The sequence below is a fragment of the Myxocyprinus asiaticus genome, chromosome 30, assembly GCF_019703515.2.
Source record: "Myxocyprinus asiaticus isolate MX2 ecotype Aquarium Trade chromosome 30, UBuf_Myxa_2, whole genome shotgun sequence".
Classification (NCBI taxonomy): Eukaryota; Metazoa; Chordata; class Actinopteri; order Cypriniformes; family Catostomidae; genus Myxocyprinus; species Myxocyprinus asiaticus.
The window spans coordinates 24,407,382-24,426,965 of record NC_059373.1 but is presented as its reverse complement, the minus strand read 5'-3'; the positions used below and the strand labels follow the sequence as shown (position 1 = coordinate 24,426,965).

General features: G+C 38.0%; 1 protein-coding gene across 1 annotated transcript in view; it reads right to left on the bottom strand.

Moving 5' to 3' along the window:
* The window catches only part of LOC127420803 (CUB and sushi domain-containing protein 2-like), a 491,575-nt gene that overhangs the window by 442,599 nt on the left and 29,392 nt on the right, over nt 1-19,584 (bottom strand). The window contains exon 2 of the mRNA XM_051663350.1: nt 13,124-13,340. Within this exon, the coding sequence (XP_051519310.1) occupies nt 13,124-13,340 (217 nt within the window). The remainder of the gene's footprint in view (nt 1-13,123; nt 13,341-19,584) is intronic.

The following is a 19,584-nucleotide window of genomic DNA, read 5'->3' as shown; positions in this document are numbered from 1 at the left end:
TGACCAAAGACCCTTTCTGCAATTCTCCAGCTGTGATCCTTGGAGAATTTTTGGCCACTTGAACCATCCTCCTCAGTGGAGACAGTATAGACAGTATAGACAAACGTCCTCTTCTAACATCTCCAGTTGATTTAAACTTCTTAATTATTGCCCTGATGGTGGAAATGGGCATTTTCAATGCTTTAGCTATTTTCTTATAGCCACTTCCCATTTTGTGAAGCTCAACAATATTTTGCCGCACATCATAACTATATTTTTTGGTCTTGCCAATTGTGATGGATGACTAAGGGAATTTGGCCTGTGTGTTACCTCATATTTATACCCATGTGAAAAGTTATGGCTCAACAATTTCATGTTCCTAGCCACCCAGGTGTACTAAAAAAATTAAAATATGAATGGGAATATACTTCAGATATATTTTACTCATAATAATATCTAGGGGTGACAATAATTGTGTCAAACATGTTTTGGAGAAAAATATTTATTAAATTATGAGATCCCACCCCCTTCAATTTGTTTACATTAAATAAAGGTTAGATTTTTGTGAATATTTTGAATGAAAAATCAAAAGGATAAACAATAAAGACATTTTTCACAGCCTTCTTTGCTCATTTACCAAGGGTGCCAATATTGTTGGCCACAACTGTATGTCATACATACTTATATACATATATATATATATATGTGTGTGTGTGTGTGTGTGTGTGTATATATATATATTGTTTATATACAACAGTTCAATGAACAAGTACATTTAAATTTTTTTTTGGAAAAACCGAGTACGGTCACAAAAAACGCATTTGTGCATAGAACTACTTTCTTACGCGACGGATCAGAATCTGCCTTTGCTGGTTCAAACCAAATTATGCGTCCAAGCCTTCGTTAGTAATTCAAAAATTTCACTTTAGAACTAAAATCACGGCTTGGGCTGTTTCTAACAAGTTATTGGAGAAAGAAGGATGTGTGTCTGTGTGTGTGTGTGTGTGTGTGTGTGTGTGTGTGTGTGTGTGTGAGAGAGAGAGAGAGAGAGAGAGAGAGAGAGAGAGATGGAGCATGTGCAATCACCTGTTGATGATGCTGTAGTCTAAAAGTCAGCTTTCTGAAGATAATGTCATTTTGGTGGCATGCATCCTATTTTCTCATTGGAAAAATAGCCATTCAAGCAGGGGTATTCCTCCCTATTTCACGGTAGCTGGTGTGCAAGAGTCATTCACTATAGAAACCAAAATGTCCTCCGCCATTTTGTCCTCTCCAATATGGAAACTCCGGTAAGAGATAAGCGCCTTGAGTTTGTGTAATTAATCAGTCTTTTGTGTCTCTTAGCTGTGATGAGCCTTAATGCTGAAGTTGTTATTTTAAAGCCGTTTAAAACTATTTCCTAGCTTTAGTAGTGTAGTAGTAATATGAGCAATCACAGAGTGCTGTTGAATATAAACACTGAGTGATGCTGACTCACTTCATGTCACCAACTGGCTCATATTACACACAAAAATGTTTTTTTGCCTCCACCTGCAGGCTAAAATATGTAATGTCACAAAATTTTATGTAAACAGCACGAACACAAGTGGAGTGAAACACACAGTGAAGCGTCCGAGTGCTGATGGTGTGAGACCATCAGTACTCATATATATATATATATATATATATATATATATATATATATATATATATATATATATATATATATATATATATATACTCATGTCATTAAAAATAGCAGTGAGGTTTGGGAGTTCGTTTGCACTAAGTTTGTAGTAAAATATCCTATAAAACAACATGCAAGGTTTTAGACAAATGAATTGCAGAATCACACTGCTATTTGTATTGCAAGGACAATATAACAAAGTATTGCAATAATTTAAATAAAGAAAAGACTTTGAGCAGTGTTTTATTTCATATTATTTTTAATATATGTTTTATACTATACTGATATTTTTAATGTGCATTATTCCATTTGTATTTATATCACTGTTGCTTGTGTTATATAATCCAGGCATTAATACAGGCATTATAAAAAGAGAAGTTGGGTTCAGGAGTCCTTTTGAAAGATATTCGTAGCAATATACATTTGCAAATAACTGTCCAACAGCGCTCTTTACTTATCTCACTCACATGGAATCAACACCATGGAAAGAACACACCGAAAAAGTTATGCCAAATAAGGAAAATAAATGCTTTAACAGCATTCAATATATTAATCTCTAACATCTGAAGGTGCAGACAGGAGACTGGAAACAGTGCCACCTACTGTACAGGAGTGAAATTGTTTTTAGTTTCATTTTTCGGTGTGAATAGAACTTCCGTCAGAGGTTCGTCTCGCAAAATCGTCACGGATTTGGTGTGAACCTTTACTGTTCAGGACAAAGCAGGGACTCATACACAACTATCACAAAATATGCAAACAGTCATTGACCATCGATGAAGCAACACACCATATTAAAAACCAAGGGTATGTAAACTTTTGATCAGAATAATTTGTGTAAATTCAGTTATAATTGTGTCTTGTGGTAGGCTATATATATATATATATATATATATATATATATATATATATATATATATATATATATATATATATATAGCTTTATCAGGGTGGTACAAGAATAATGATCTCTTTTGTTTATTTATTTATTTATTTATTTATTAATGATAAACATCATGCAGATTCTAGTGGTTCTAGCCCTTAACTGTTTAATTATTTGCTTTGTGAGTCAATTTTCCATCCTCAAGGATGTTCCCAAATGTCTCCAAAGGAAAATTTTATCAGATTTGGCTCACTTTTGGGCAAAATTTTATCCCCAAACTTTAGCCAAGTATGCAAACACACACACACACACACACACACACATTAACACTATAGCAGCACCTTCATGCTCATCATCATGTCATTCTCTTCACCTTAATACTCATCATCACATCACATCTCTTCACCAGGTGCACTTACAGAGGCCTGTATGTTCCTCTGATAATAATTTCAGAGGAAAGTATTAGTCCATGAGCTACAGCCTCCACTGCGGCCAACTGCAGCCTGTATTCACACACTACTCTAATCAGCTCTTTCAGACACCATTAAACACATACTAACATTCAATATTGCACAATCTAAACCATTTAATGGAATGTTTTGAAAAATGTTTGAATTTTAATATCTAAATGGCAGCCACAGCATCAAAAATTAACTTACTATTGAAAAACATTATCTTGGACCCGCTACAGGTGAATCTGATGGTAAGTAGCAATTATTGACAATGAACATCATAGACAGCACCTCAAATGAGATATTTTACAATAAGTTCTGTGAAAGCATAAAAGGCACACTCCAATTGATTTTTTCTCTTTGATTTTGAGTGGATCCAGTACCATTTCAAAGCTCAGCTCACTTCATACATTCACTGCATTAGACTGACTGCACCGAATGCTGCCAGAACCAGTTTTGGATCTGACACAGTACCGGAATAAGATGATGAACGAGTTTGATTTAATGGGATTGGATGGCATTGGTTGGAGGCTTGCTCGTTCATAAAAGCTGGCTGGGGAGACACCCACATATCAAGGGGAAGCACAGCCTTGGGGTTAAACAAATAAATAAGAGCAATTAAACAAAGTGGCCACAACTCCTCACCTGACCCACACACACCAACTGCAAGAACTCTTCAATACAGGAAGCCAAGAGAGGAAGTAGAGAAAGATTTTTACTTTTCACTAGTCACTTACTGCTAGGCAAATAGAATCATGTCAAGCACTTGATCACAATTTGATGAATTACTGCTCCCATTATTGCTAGAAAATGTACACAAACATCTCTTTTAAATAAAATTCCAACGTTAATCATATCGAGCAAATAGCGCAGAATTTTATGAATGAGACGCAATGTGTAATGAATCTGTTTTATTAAGAAAATAGGTGTGCTTGCACTGAAAGGAATGACAAAGGATTAATATAAACACAAATTTTAGCACATTTAGTGCCTGATAAAACTTTATAGCATATGGTTAGTAAATGAGACACAGTTTTTTGTGTCGAAAGACTGCCCACAAAAGTGACGTAGCTTTTTGGCAGATTCAGCCCAGTAACTTTTAAGCTGCTCTTCCCCCTCCTTGAAGGTCCTTCCATCCCAAAGAATCTGCCAGTCAGATGGTAACCATGATCAACCAGAAGAAGATATACATTTCAGGGTCATACATTTTTAAGCAATGCACTGAGTGAAGCGTCAGTAGGTGATTGCTATGGCTATTGCTTTAAGAGCCCTTTTATCTCATATGGAACATGTTTTGGAAGGGCGCTCAATCAAGCTCCTGGAGTATACTTTCCAGTAGAGCTTGGTTCCCATAGTAAACACCTGAATTAGTTAATAATGGTCTTTAAGTTCATTGGAAAATTGCATGCAGGTGCATTAAAGTAGGGTTGAAACTAAACTCTGCGGAAAGTGGATCTACTTGAGCAAGATTGAACACCACTATTGTAGAGGCTTCAATTATATGAATCTCTTTCCTAAATGTGCCAACATATCCTCAATCCAATGTCTAAAACTCAGTGTACAATAAACAACAGGTTAAATATTATATATGTGGCCATCACCTTCATGTCAGTACAATATACTGTAAATTAAAAAAAAAATAAAAAAATCGCCCACAGATGCCTCCACAATGACAATGGTTGCACAGCCCTTATTAGAGTGACAGATACCGAAATCTTCACCTACACTTGATGGATGTCTGCTTACTGATTCAAGCATCTCCAGAGATAATATGTACTATCTGATATTGTATTTAAAAAATGAAAGTACTTTGTGACATAGGTCCCCTTTATACCTGGCATTAACATGCATTGTATATGTGGATAGTGTCTGGATATTCTTTTGCTGGATTGCATTTACATTTTTAAGTCAAATGTGTGTATATTTTGATCGGATAGAGATCTGATCACACTTATTCACTTGAGGTGGAAACTTATAATAACATATTACTTCAGAGGCAGAGGTAACTACAAATTTAGCAGTTGTTTTGCAAATTTTAAAAACATTGATGGATAATGAAAGTCACGTGATGCCATGCGAGGATCGGACTTGTGAACGCCGAGCTCTGCGCACTTTGCTAGTTTTGATACTTTTAATGATATAAACTGGTGAGATTTGGTACACCCTGATCCATAACTGTTCTAGGAAAACAACATGTCAAATAATTTAAAATCCTCGGGCTCTGTAGACATTAAAAGACACTTACGTGCTCAAGCTGATGCCCCTCCGGAGGCCTCAGACCACGGAGTCAATTTGGCCAGAGAGGTGAAAGAGATGCGGTGTGAATTGATGAACGTGTCGGCAATGCTAACGAAGGTTGTTGCTGACTTGGAGGATCTTGCTGCAATACATCGATCGATCACTGCCATGGAGACAAAATTCACTGATGTGGTTACAAGAGTGGCGGATGTCGAAAAACGGATCGATTATCTGGAGTCATCAGAGAGGGAATTAGCTGCTAATCCGCTAGCGACCAAAGCAGTCTAGGAGCGTGTCTGGGAAAAGTTGGAGGATATGGAAAATCGTAGTTGGTGGAACAACGCCTGAATTGTTGGAATTTCGGAGCGAGTAGAAGGTCAGAATATAGTGAAATTTCTAGACAGGCTCTTTCCGAGTCTGCTTGACATAACAGGCCATAAGCTGGAAATCGAGCAAGCTCACAGAGTTCTGGCTCGGCGATCCACTGAGGGAGACAGGCCTCGATCAATTCTGGCCAAATTTCTGAGATCATCCGATAAAGATCTTGTGTTACGTGAGGCGAGGAGTAAAGGAAGGCTTTCTTGGAAGAACCACAACATTTTCTTGTTCCCAGACTTTATGAATTTGACAAGAGAGAAACGTGATCGATTCAAGGAATGCAAGAAACTCTTATATCAATGGAAGGTCGCTTTTGCACTGATGATCCCGGCAAAATTGAGAATAGATGCTAAGGATGGCCGCAAAGTATTTACATGTCCCCAAAAGCGATGTCCTTAAAGTCAATGAAGGGAGTAAGTCATTGTGTGATTCTCATGTTGCAGCCGAGTGGGCCTGACTGTCTGAGGAAACAGGGTGCCTTTTTTGTTTCTTTTTGTGCTCGTTCCGCCTAGCGGCTGGAGTTTGTTTTGTGTAGTAACACTCCTTCGGGACAGTGTTGTGGATGAATCTGCACGTTCTTTGTGCTTATGCCTCCTATTGGTTGGAGTTTGTTTTGTGGAGTATTTCTTGCAGGACACTGAAGTGATTGGGTCATCTGTTGCACTCAGGTAACAGTTGAATGGGCCGGCTCACTGAACATTCGTTTGACTGCCCAAGGAAACTCAACAGCTTTTTTTTTCTTCGTTTTTTTTTTTTTTGTTTGTATTTTGTGCTGGTTCCGCTAGCGGCTGAAGCTTTTGTGGAGGAACACACCTTCGGGACAGTTATGTGAATGAATCTACACGTTCTTTGTGTTTATCCCACCTATTGGCTGGAGTTTGTTTAATAGATTTTCTTCTGTTATGTAATTTGTCTCACAAAATTTGTATAGAAACACCGGACTTGAGAAACCCGATGGCAAAGTTGTTGCGGGGGCTCTCATAGGCATACATGGACTGTTTGAGTTAAGAGGGATGGACGCCGGTTGGCGTTGTCGTGCACAGGGTTAATGCACACGTTTTTCTTTTTTCTGTTTGTTTGGTTCTGGGGGACGTTTAGGGTTTGATTGTAGCACTAATGTTGGAATGTGTTGTTTATCATTTTGTTTTTGACACAATCTATTTTTTTCTAATATGTCAAAATGTAAAATGTTAATATGAGTGGATTGTCTCTCTTCACGTGGAATGTGAATGGGTTGGGGCACCCCATAAAAAGAAGGAAGGTTATTTCTCTTCTTAAACGTAAGAAATATAATATAATGTTTCTTCAGGAAATGCATCTTTCCCCGCAGGAAGAGGAAACATTTGGGAAGATATGGGGTGGGAATGTTTTCTCTAGTGCTGGCTCAAGTAAGAGCAGGGGAGTTATTACATTGATAAGTAAACATCTACAATTCAAATGTTTCAAACAAAGTAAAGATAAATTAGGAAGAGTCATTATTGTTTTAGCAGAAATTCAGGGGCAAAGGTTGATTTTGGCTAATATTTACACACCTAACGCTGATGATCAGGGCTTTTTTATAGATCTTGAAAGGATGTTGCAAGACGCTGGCACCTCTCATGATATAATATTGGGAGGAGACTTTAATCTATTGATGGACTCAATCCTTGATCATAGTGAAGCAAAAGTGTGCAAGCCCCCTAAAGCAACATTGACACTTCACAGGATGTGTAAAAAGCTTGGTCTTACAGATATTTGGAGACTTTTGAACCCATCTGCTAGGGACTATACATTCTTTTCATCAGTCCATGAGATTTATTATAGAATAGATTGTATATATATATATATATATATATATATATATATGTCCCTCATATCATCTGTTGTTGAGTGCTCAGTTGGAAACATCTTAGTCTCAGATCATGCCCTGGTGAGTTCAGAGATGTTGCCACATATGGAGAAAAAGAAATCATATAGTTGGTGCTTTAATGTATCCCTTTTGCAAAATCCTGAATTCCAACAAATGTTAAAGGCTGAAATCAATGTTTATATGGAAACCAACAGGTCCTCAGTATCATCTGTGGGCGTGGCTTGGAAGGCACTTAAGGCAGTTCTTAGGGGTTGGATCATACAGTATGCCTCGTTCATCAAAAAATCCAAAGCACGAGAACTTGTGGAGTTGGAAGGGAATATTAAAAGTGCCGAGGCAGAGCTGAAGCACCAAATGTCGTCTGATGGCCTCAGAGAATTGACCTGATTGAAATACAGATATGATACTATTTTGTTGCGGAAGGTGGAGTTTTGGCTAATCAGGGCAAGACAGTCATACTTTGAGTCGTGGGACAAAGCAGGGAAGCTTTTGGTTAGATATATAAAGCAGAGAGAGTCTTTTTCTACCATTCCCTCAGTGAAATCTGCTGGTGGTGAAATTCTTACATCGGCCATTGATATTAATATTGCTTTTAAAGAATTCCATCTTGATCTTTATAGTTCCACATCTTCGTCTACTGATGAAGATATTAGAAACTTTGTGGAACCATTAGAACTCCCTAAACTGATGACTGAGCAAAATTCTCTTGATTCTGAGATAAACTTGGAGGAGCTTGGCGAGGTAATTCGGGGCCAGATGACTTTGCCACTGAATGTTTTAGATCTTATGCTACAGAACTGGCTCCACTTTTGTTAGAATTTATACGGAATAATTAAACAATGGAAAGTGTCCGCCAACCATGACACAAGCCCGGATCAGTCTGATTCTTAAAAAGGACAAAGATCCAAGCAAAATTCTACCTAACCAACATCTCTTATACATATAGATCAGGTGGGGTTTATTCGGGACCGCAGCTCTTCTGATAACATTAGGCGTCTCATCACTATCATGTGGTCAGTGGTGAATGATCAGACTCCAAACGCTGCCATCTCACTTGACGCCGAAAAGCCATTTGATATGGTAGAATGGGATTATCTTTTCAAGATATTGGAAATATATGGGTTCGGGAATACTAATATTGGATGAATTAAGTTACTTTATAGACACCCAGTAGTGGCGGTACAAACAAATGGATTAATTTCAGATTATTTTACTCTGGATAGGAGCACCCGGCAGGGTTGCCCTCTTTCCCCATTATTGTTCCGTCATGCCCTGGAACCATTAGCAGCCACAATAAGAAAGGAAGATGATTTTCCAGGGGTGGTGGTGGGAGGTATGGCGCATAAGCTTTTGCTTTACACTGATGATATTTGCTTATTCGTCTCCGACCCCTTTAGATCTATGCCTTGCCTCCACAGAATTATTAATTCCTTTTCTAAGTTCTCAGGTTACAGAGTTAATTGGTCTAAATCCGAAGCTTTGGCTCTGACAGCATACTGCCCAGTAATGGCTTTTCAGCCGGACGCCTTCCAGTGGCCCAAACAGGGCATTAAGTATTTGGGCATTTTATTCCCAGCAAATTTGTCTGATTTAGTTAGAGTTAATTTTGAACCCTTAATAAAAAGGTTTTCGAGTTATGTGGGAAGGTGGGCTTCATTACATTTATCTATGATTGTGATCAATGAATTTCCATTTATGTTATTCCATAGTTTTGATGACTTTACTATTATTCTAAAATGTGAAAAAAAAAAAAAAAAAAAAAAATTATAATAAAGAATGAGTGTTTCAAAACTTTTGACCGGTAGTGTATTTTGACAATAACGTGAGTTAGCCGGTTAGCAGAGGCTAACAGCTAACAGTCTAACAGCTTGCTCTGGCTGTACATGTGAACAGACCAGAGGCTGATTTTTCTGTTACCAAATTATGTAGGTTAGTACAGGAAGTAAGTCTAGAATTAATGACTCATTTCAGGTGTTCAGAATCGGTTCTTTCTTTTAGGTGTCAATAACTCCATTTGTTGTGCACTTTGATTTTTGAAACTTTGCAGACTTTTTTTACATTCACAAACAGATAAATAACACACTACATGAAAGGTAATATTTGAAAAACCATAATAGGTGCTCTTTAAGTTACACCACAAAAGTGTCCAGAGTGTTTAATTCGGACATTTATTTAAATGTTGCCTCGAGCATATGGCAGAACCCAAAATTATGTATTAATAAGTCCCCTTTTTGCTGGTCAGAGTGGATTGTGAGGGAGGTTAATACACTCGGTGACCTATATGAGAGTGGAGTGTTGAGATCTTTTGGAAATTTGGTTCAACATCTTGGGATTCCCAGATCTTAGTTTTATAGATATTTACAGCAGCGCCACCTGCTCTGTACTATTTTCGGGAGTAGCATACACCCCCCTAAAGCGGCAGATACTCTGGGAATGGTGATTACTGCTTCTGGAAAAGGTCATGAGGCATCAGTGTATTACTTCCTGCTAATTCAGAGTCTGGGGGATGGAGCTTTAACTTCTATCAAGAGATTATTGGAGAAAGATTTGAACTTGGTATTGGAGGAGGGAGTATGGGCTAGGATTCTAAAAAACGTCAAGTCTACAGCTAGAGATGCAAGGGTGCGCCTTATGCAATTCAAGATTTTACATAGAATGTATTAATTAAATACATTTAATATTGTTAATTAAATAATGTATTTAACACATTCAATGAATAGTAACATTGCATTTAAAAATGGTCATACAATATAACACAACATAAAATAAAAACAGAATAGATCAGATGCCATTAAAAATATATATTTTCATACTATATATCACACCTTTCAGTCCTCCTGCGATTCCCAGGTGTTGCCTATTTACCTAAAGATCAAATTTTGATGGCAAACTCTCCTTGGGCTGACGTATTTTGGGCATTCACCTGTCACATGTGTTTTTGTTCATTGTATTTTCTGACTTTTTTGCCATTGACACATAAGTGCCAGCTTTATGGGTCACTTACAGAGGTTGTGCTACAAATATCTGACAGACTGAGTTGTAAAATGTCCATCATGGTCTGTTTCTTATCAGTCATAATAGTTTAAATATCCCTGATACGTAGCATATGTTATGTTGTCTCAATATTGTCAGTTAAAAATAGCTTTGCATAGTATGTGTGAGTCTGATGAAACAGGCGTTCTATTTAATAATTTGTAAAGTTGAGAAACATACTTTTAAAAGTGTACTTATGTTATTGATGTTTCTGGCTGAGAGCAGCAGATCATGTCTAGCCAGTTGTGATCTCTTTCACACACACACAAACAGCACGTGAAGAGAGAGAGAGAGAGAGAACGAGATAAAAAAAAAATAAAGATTTTGAAAGAGTACGCGCTCTGCCGCTCTCAGCCAGAATAATCACATAAGGACATTTATACGCGTGAAAATGTGCAATATCAAATACACAGAACGTATGATAGTCCTAATTGTAGAGAGCACATCTATATGAAGTCAAAGCAAAATCCTGATCATTTAGAGGCATTTTATTTTTATCTCGGCCAGACGCCTTTTTCAGGTCCATAATAAATTATTTATTTTACCAGTAATTGTATTAATTTAACATGAAAATAATAGTTAATGAAATGGTAAGAAATTAAGATGTGTTATCAAAAAATGTGTTATCAAAAAGTTATGCATGACAGGAATTAATTCTCTCACTGCTGAGCAGCAGATACAATATGTTGCCAGTTTGTCAGACGTTTTGCAGGTAGAAGTTTGGCTTCTATGAAATAAAGAAGGCAATTATTTATAATCTGACCAAAATATGATATAGCGTTTGGTCACGCCACACCGATACTTGCTAGAAAAAGTAGTTTGCTACTGGAAAAGCTACACTGTTTTAAAAGCAGCTGAGCTACTGAAAATGTAGTTAAGTTAGTAGCGTCGCTACTTGTATTTAGCTACTCCCCAACACGGCATATATCACATGATGACTTAAAAGCTGACAGAAGCCTTTGTTAAGACATTCCATTTACTCAATAAACTCCATTCCACCCAAAAGAACATGCAAACAGCTTTAATTCCAAATTAATGCTAAAACTTCCATTTTATTCAGCTCTTAAACTAAATCATATCCAGAGTGTTTAAGTTTTAGTACAGAATTGATTCAGCATCAGTTAAGAGGGATAATATGGTATTTTGTGTGATAACACTAAAGACATCAAACAATTTCAGGGAACAGAAATGTAGATGAAAAGTAGTTAAAACCAAAAACAAATGTAGCTAATCAGGGTAAACCATTTCAAACCAACCATGACAGAGTACATCTATTGTATAGATCTAAGGTAACAGATTGAAGGCAATGTGTTGCAATGGTCCACAATGACTCTCTGGACCTACAGTATTTTAGAGTGAAGATAGAGAGATAGAGAGAGAGAGAGAGAGAGAGAGAGAGAGAGAGAGAGAGAGAGAGAGAGAGAGAGTCATTTGTAAGCAGAGGCAATGGAACAGCTGGGTCACGACATCTTTTTTGAGACTGAAGACATACAAATGTGTCATCAATTCAATTAGCACATGAATGGAATAGTATGCTTAGTTTGCAGCAATGATTCTGCATTTGAACGAACTTAGGGCCATCTCAGGTGCATAGATTTATCCAGCTTCTAAGAAAACTGAATATTGGCATGTCCATTGTCTTCTTATTGTAATAGGAGTTGCAAACTTCCACATACTGTAATTTCACCATGTTAGATCGATGGCTGGGTTTCAAAACTACTCAGTGTCACAGGATGTGGGTATCATCTCAGCTTATTTTTTATTTCTACAGGGCATGTAGTTCAGCTTATACTAATATCATACAGGCAGGTAAAACTCCCTTTTCAAACAAAGTCAACATTCAAAGAATGCAGTGGAATCGTGAGGCTATGGGGAAGGCTGTCCTTGAATCTATGCAAACTGTATAAAAAAATAATAAATAAATACTTATAATAATAATAATAAAATAAGAATTGAATAAATTACAATAAATCTTCAAAGTGCCCTTGTTGACATCTTTTTTCCCACACACATTTTTTAAATGGATGAGGCAACATAAAAAGGTATGGAAAAGCAACACATTCACAGTATTTCAGCAATGTTTTCTATAGAACTCTATTAATTGGAGAAAAAAATATATATATATTTGCAAAAGCATCTGTGAATGTAGGCAAGCTTTTTAAAATGGTAGCTTTGGAATGGAACACAGGCCAAGGCCCTAAGGACATTTCCCCAGATGATATCTGTTTTGTTCAATCCCTTGAGCTTGAATCCTTTTTTTCTTATTATTTTCTGAGTATACAAGAGAGGAATTGAGGCTCATGTTGGTGATAAAGTCAAAAGCACCGAATCAATTTGTGTGCTTCAGTGTTCTGAAAATTAGACAAAGGCCTAAAAAGTATGTCCTTTACCTCACTTTTAACACTTTCAAAAACCTGTTTTCCCAACATTGTAGTAAATCTAAAGATTTTATAAGGACAATGAAAAGTTTACACTGTTCACACTTCTTAAGTTATAAAATCAAGACAAAATGCAACCAGATTACCATGTTTATATTTTCAGTTTTTTTCAACTTTCTGACTGTTAGCAAGTAATGCTAGCAAGCAATTCCAAGTTCCGCCAAAGATTCAATTTGGCATTTACACATCAAAAATGTTAAATATATTTACCTTGTCCGTAGGTTTGCTGGACTAGGCTGCCCATCATAAACTGAAAGGATGTCAAAGTCCTCCTCCAAAGCAAAGCCTTGAAATACCAACTGTATCCGGTTGTGTTCCTGTGCCACAATAACCCATGTGCAGTTGACGTAGTTTGGATATCCATATGGGTACCCAGGGCTTTCTATTGTCCCATTTGGACTGTGTAGCGTGTCACTGCAATTTTGAGCTGTGGAGAGAGAAGAAAGGATTAAACAGGTGAATAAAATGGCATATCTTTGCGTTGAGACTGAATGCAAATGGCGGATACTGTATAAAAGAGTGTCAAAATCTGCATGTTATTATTGGTCTAATTTTTTTAAATTCAAACAAAAGTGTGAACTTAAAAAAAAAAAAAAAGTTCCAATATTTATTCAGTTTTTCGATCAGTAAACATCAGAATTACAACCTTCCAGCATGATGAATATGTTCATTTGACAGTTTTTTAATTATAAATTTGCATGTATTAATGTGCTATTTGATCTGACAGAGCATTTAATCATTTTGTAGTTCAATAAAATGCTTCCATATCAAGAACTTGTCCATGTAATCATTTCAGAGCATACTCAAGGTGCATATAAATAAGACTAAGCTAAAAGCTAAGTTAAAATGACTATAATATTCATTTATATTTATGTGTATCTTCACCCCCCACCCCTGCAACGTTATAGAGCACTAATATTTAAGTTCAAGAGCCAATTAAATTATGGTCAGAAAAATTAACACTGTCAGCTGCCTTTGCTGTTGCCAAAGCTCTTTGGTTAATCATTGGTCAATGAGATGTTTCCACGGTAACTCTGGAAAGAAAACAGGAAAGAGGAGGGGTGATCCCACCCATGGTTATTAATTTGACTAATTTTAATAACTCCATATCGCCTGCAGCTCAGACTACACTCCTCAGCATTAATTGCATTTCTCTTTTGCATACTTGTCAAGGACCTCTTATAAAATATTGCACTCATCCTGAAATTTGAATAACTGTGTGTAACTCCATCCATCAGTGAAAAGCATGGCCTAAATTACTTGTTCTGGACAGGTATGAACCCCCACTTTTAATTAATTGTCCCTTTTTTATTTAATAATATTTAATGTTCTCAGTTTTCCCTTTTTTAGTCCATCTTCCCCAGGAAGCTTAAATATCTGCTATAGTCACACAGAACCTAGGGCTGGGAAATTTAATGCATTCATTTCTGTGATTCATAGTGTTTGTTTAACACGTTAAAAAGATTAACGCAATTAATGTAGTCTCTGTTTTTTTTTTTTTGTTGTTTTTTTTTACACGATGGGAGAAAGGTGTCTGGAGTTGTTCCTGGCAGGCTACTCAGCCTCCATATGGATTAGGGTGGGGGATGGGTTACGTGCAATGCATGTCTTGGGCATAATAAACACGGGAGCGGATTTATTGTATGGAGAATGGAGACTTTACCCGCAAGCGGTGAACCAGGCAGACCGTGCGAGATATACAGTTAAGCTGCTGTATCTCTTTGCATTGCCTGTAAATGCAAACCACTGTCAAAAGCGAAACCGTGAAACAGAGACCCAACTGTGCACGATAGACACTAATAAAAGGATGTGGCTGTTCAGCAAGCTACAGCCAGGTATACTTGTAGAGACTGAGCAACAGAGAAAATAATAGTTTTGTGATTTTAAACTTCAGCTATTAAACTTCAGATTTCAATGTTTTATATCTGTATGTATAGTGTCTAATAATGTATTGGAAATGAACACTTGTAAGGTTCTCTTGCCAATAATGTTTGATATGAATTGAATCTGCCCATTTGATCCTATTATTATAAAAAGTACACTGTAAAACACCAGAAGATATTTCCCAACTTTTAGTTACATGTTCACTGATTTTATGGCATATATAGAGTTGTGCTCAAAAGTTTGCATACCCTGGCAGAAATTGTGAAATTTTGGCATTGATTTTGAAAATATGACTTTTATTTAAGAATAGTGATCATATGAAGCCATTTATTATCACATAGTTGTTTGGCTCCTTTTTAAATAATAATGATAACAGAAATCACCCAAATGACCCTGATCAAAAGTTTACATACCCTTGAATGTTTGGCCTCGTTACAGACACACAAGGTGACACACACAGGTTTAAATGACAATTAAAGGTTAATTTCCCACACCTGTGGCTTTTTAAATTGCAATTAGTGTCTGTGTATTAATAGTCAATGAGTTTGTTAGCTCTCACGTGGATGCACTGAGCAGGCTAGATACTGAGCCATGGGGAGCAGAAAAGAACAGAAGACCTGCGTACCAAGGTAATGGAACTTTATAAAGATGGAAAGGATATAAAAAGATATCCAAAGCCTTGAAAATGCCAGTCAGTACTGTTCAATAACTTATTAAGAAGTGGAAAATTCGGGGATCTCTTGATACCAAGCCAAGGTCAGGCAGACCAAGAAAGATTTCATCCACAACTGCCAGAAGAATTGTTCAGGATACAAAGAAAAACCCACAGGTAACCTCAGGAGAAATACAGGCTGCTCTGGAAAAAGATGGTGTGGTTGTTTCAAGGAGCACAGACACTAATTGCAATTTAAAAAGCCACAGGTGTGGAAAATTAACCTTTAATTGCCATTTAAACCTGTGTGTGTCACCTTGTGTGCCTGTAACAAGGCCAAACATTCAATGGTATGTAAACTTTTGATCAGGGCCATTTGGATGATTTCTGTTACCATTATGATTTAAAAAGGAGCCAAAAAACTATGTAATAATAAATGGCTTCATCTCAAATCAAATCAAATCAAATCATCATATACACAAGTGCAATGGTGTGTGAAATTCTTGGGTGCAGTTCCGATCAACATAGCAGTCGTGACAGTGATGAGACATATACCAATTTACAATAACATCAAATTAACACAACACAATTGATAGGCACTGATAAGAATTCTTCACAACAACTTCAGTGTGGATGGACCATGTGAGTTCCTCAGTGATGTGGACACCCAGGAACTTGAAGCTGCTGACTCTCTCCACTGGTGCTCCATTGATGGTGATGGGACTGTGTTCTCTGTCTTTTCTACTGAAGTCCACCACAAGCTCCTTTGTCTTACTGACGTTGAGGGAGAGGTTGTGCTCCTGGCACCAGTGTGTCAGAGTGTGCACCTCCTCTCTGTAGGCTGTTTCATCATTGTCAGTGATCAGACCTACCACCGTCATGTCATCAGCAAACTTAATGATGGCATTGGAGCTATGTGTTGCCACACAGTCATGTGTGTACAAGGAATACAAGAGTGGGCTGAGAACACAGCCCTGTGGAGCTCCAGTGTTGAGGGTCAGTGATGAGGAGATGTTGCTGCCTATTCTAACCACCTGACGTCTGCTTGACAGGAAGTCCAGGATCCAGCTGCACAGCGAGCTGTTGTAGGGCTTTACTGGTTGTTTAGATCAGTGTTACTATCAGAAATAATTTATAATTATTTCTTTAGTTATTAATTAATATTTAAATGAGTTAATATTTGAATCTAACTCTTTAAAACCTCATATGGGGATCAGGTAAATGTAGTGTGCTACGTTTAGGAGCAAGTTTGGTTATTAGCAATAATTAATAATTATCAAAGATAATTATTAATTATTAAAATCAATAGAACATTGATGAGAATCAATGTTAGCTTTTTTAAATCCTTTAAATCAACAATTATCAAAGATAATTGTTAATTGTTAACATCGATGAAACATTAATTAAAATTAACACTGGCTTATTGATCATTCAAATTCAATCATCAAAGATAATTATCAATTATCAAAAATCAATAGAATATTAATAAGGATTAACATTGACGGGGCACCACCCTGAAATCAGGGACTAATAACCAAATAGTAAAACAGTCTCATTATTAGATTATTTTCTTAGGAAAATAGACATCCGAAGAATATCGATGTTCCGGAAAAAAAAAACAATGAATGAAGGTTTGAATCTGAGCACTGACATCCCGTCAGCATGACACAGGCGTATGCAAAACCAAAACAAACCAAAACACTTCTCTTTGTAATATAAACAAAGTTTATTTATGCAGCAATATCAATTAATAATTAATACAATGCAGTCAATAAACTTCTGACTTACAACTACAAACTAAACAGTGATATGATTAGATATGGAAATAAAAATATTTCTATAACACATAAGGTGTGTGTGTGACAGTGTGTGTGTGTAAGGAGGGACACGCACAAAATAGCGGACGTGACTCTCGTGCAGAGTATGTTACGCGAGACTTCCGGCCAGGGAATATGACCGCGAATGGGGGCGGAGATGGCATCTACCAGTTACCGCGTGTATCCGCTTGTACGATAGCTTAGGGACAAAGCTGGGCTTTAGCATTTAAGCTATCTACGAGCCAAAATGTGAGCCAGAATGTTTGTGAGGTGTCGCGTGCCTGCGTGTGTGTGTGTGTGTGTGTGTGTGGTTAGTATGAGAGAGAGAGAGAAGTGACAGCCCTAAAGCCGATTTCGCGATCGTGGGAGAGAAAGCAGCTGTTTAGTTCATCGCTCAGAGACGCGGTGGACGGCTCGTAAACAGTCCCGCATACTTTGACTATTTAATGGATGAACTCAGTTTACCTGTCTCACCCGCGATGGCGAAATTGCACAACAGTCCAATTTGGTTGGACCACCATACAGCAAAACAAAATTGTGATAATTAATACCCTGAGTATTAATAATGAGCGGACATGGTGGTCCCTAAACTGTACAAGCAAAAACCTTGAAACACAAGAATAACACACTATAATATTCTATCTCTGCCCAGACGTAAACCTCTTACTTGAATCGCATGAGGACACAGGTAGAATGTGTTTTCCTCCGTCCTTTAACTCTGACCCGGTTCTTTGAGGCTCGGGTGATGATGGGAGGCCATTTCCTCGCTCTGTCGGCGGGCGGTACGGCTGTTGATTCTCGGCGGGCTGGCGAAGAACTCAGAAATGTCGACTTGATTGAAGATGGAAGAGAAATCTGTAATCTCTTCACTTCTGTAGGCAAACGGATGAAGATGCGAATTGCTCGGCGGTCTCCTTCAGATCCGTTAGAGTATTCGGTTGAACACAGAGTAATCTCAACTCGTCCAGTGAGATGGAGATTGTATGGCCACAGTTTCAAGTTGGACGTTACTTCCTTGTGCCATGAGGTTGCACCTGAGAGCAGCGAATAAACTATGTCTATACTCGGTGAACAAAGTCGCTGGAAGCAAATCACGAAAGCATTTCAGAGGTATTTCAACTCCTGATGATGTCATGTTTGAGGGACGTTCTGTTGTGTGCCTCATCCAATAGGAGTTGAGAGTTCTATCCTTTAGTGAGCAAGGCTTCATGGGATTTGCAGTCTGTTTTGGACTCCCTTTGTTTGATTTTGGCGCGATTTTTATCAGGAAGATTTACGACTTGGAATGTGGGGGCTTGAGTTAGGTTTTTACGACTGTGTTAGGCCTGCCTTTGTCTTCTATCTGAATACATGAGGCCCAACACTGTTTAAGCCCAGTGCCTGGAGTTTCTCATCTAGCTTGGAGAGCACTATGGTGTTGAATGCTGAGCTGTAGTCTACAAACAGCATTCTCACATAAGTGTTCTTTTTTTCCAGGTGGGAGAGAGCAGTGTGTATTGTAGATGCAATTGCATCATCAGTGGAGCGGTTGTTGCGGTAAGCAAACTGCAATGGGTCTAGAGAGAGAGGCAGCACAGAGCAGATGTAATCTCTGATTAGTCTCTCAAAGCATTTGCTGATGATGGTGGTCAGAGCAACAGGACGCCAGTCATTTAAGCAAGTGATTTTTGATTGCTTTAGAACAGGCACAATGGTGGACGTTTTAAAGCATGTGGGGACTACAGACAAGCAGAGGGAAAGGTTGAAAATGTCCGTAAAAACACCAGCCAGCTGGTTCGCGCACGCTCTTAATTCCCTCAAAACGAGCATAAAAAGTATTTAGCTCATCTGGGAGAGAGGCAGCAGTGTTCATGGCGGAGTTTTTATTCCCTTTAAAGTCTGTGATGATGTTAATTCCCTGCCACATGCTTCTACAGTTGGTGGTGTTAAACTGTCCTTTAATCTTGTTCCTGTACTGGCGTTTTGCTGTTCTGATAGTTTTTCGGAGGGCATAACTGGCTTGTTTATGCTCCTCCGCGTTCCTGGAATTAAAAGCGGAGGTCCGCACATTAAGTGCCGCGCGAACATCGCTATTAATCCATGGCTTCTGGTTCGGATAGATCCGTGTTGTTCTGGTCGGAATGACGTCCTCTACGCACTTTCTGATGAAACACATTACGCTATCAGCATAAAGCTCGATGTCATCATCAGAGGCGGACCGGAACATCTCCCAGTCCGTGTGATCAAAACAGTCCTGTAGCGTAGAGTCTGACTGGTCCGACCAGCACTGGATCGTTCTGAGAGTGGGTGCTTCCTGTTTCAGTTTCTGCCTGTAAGCG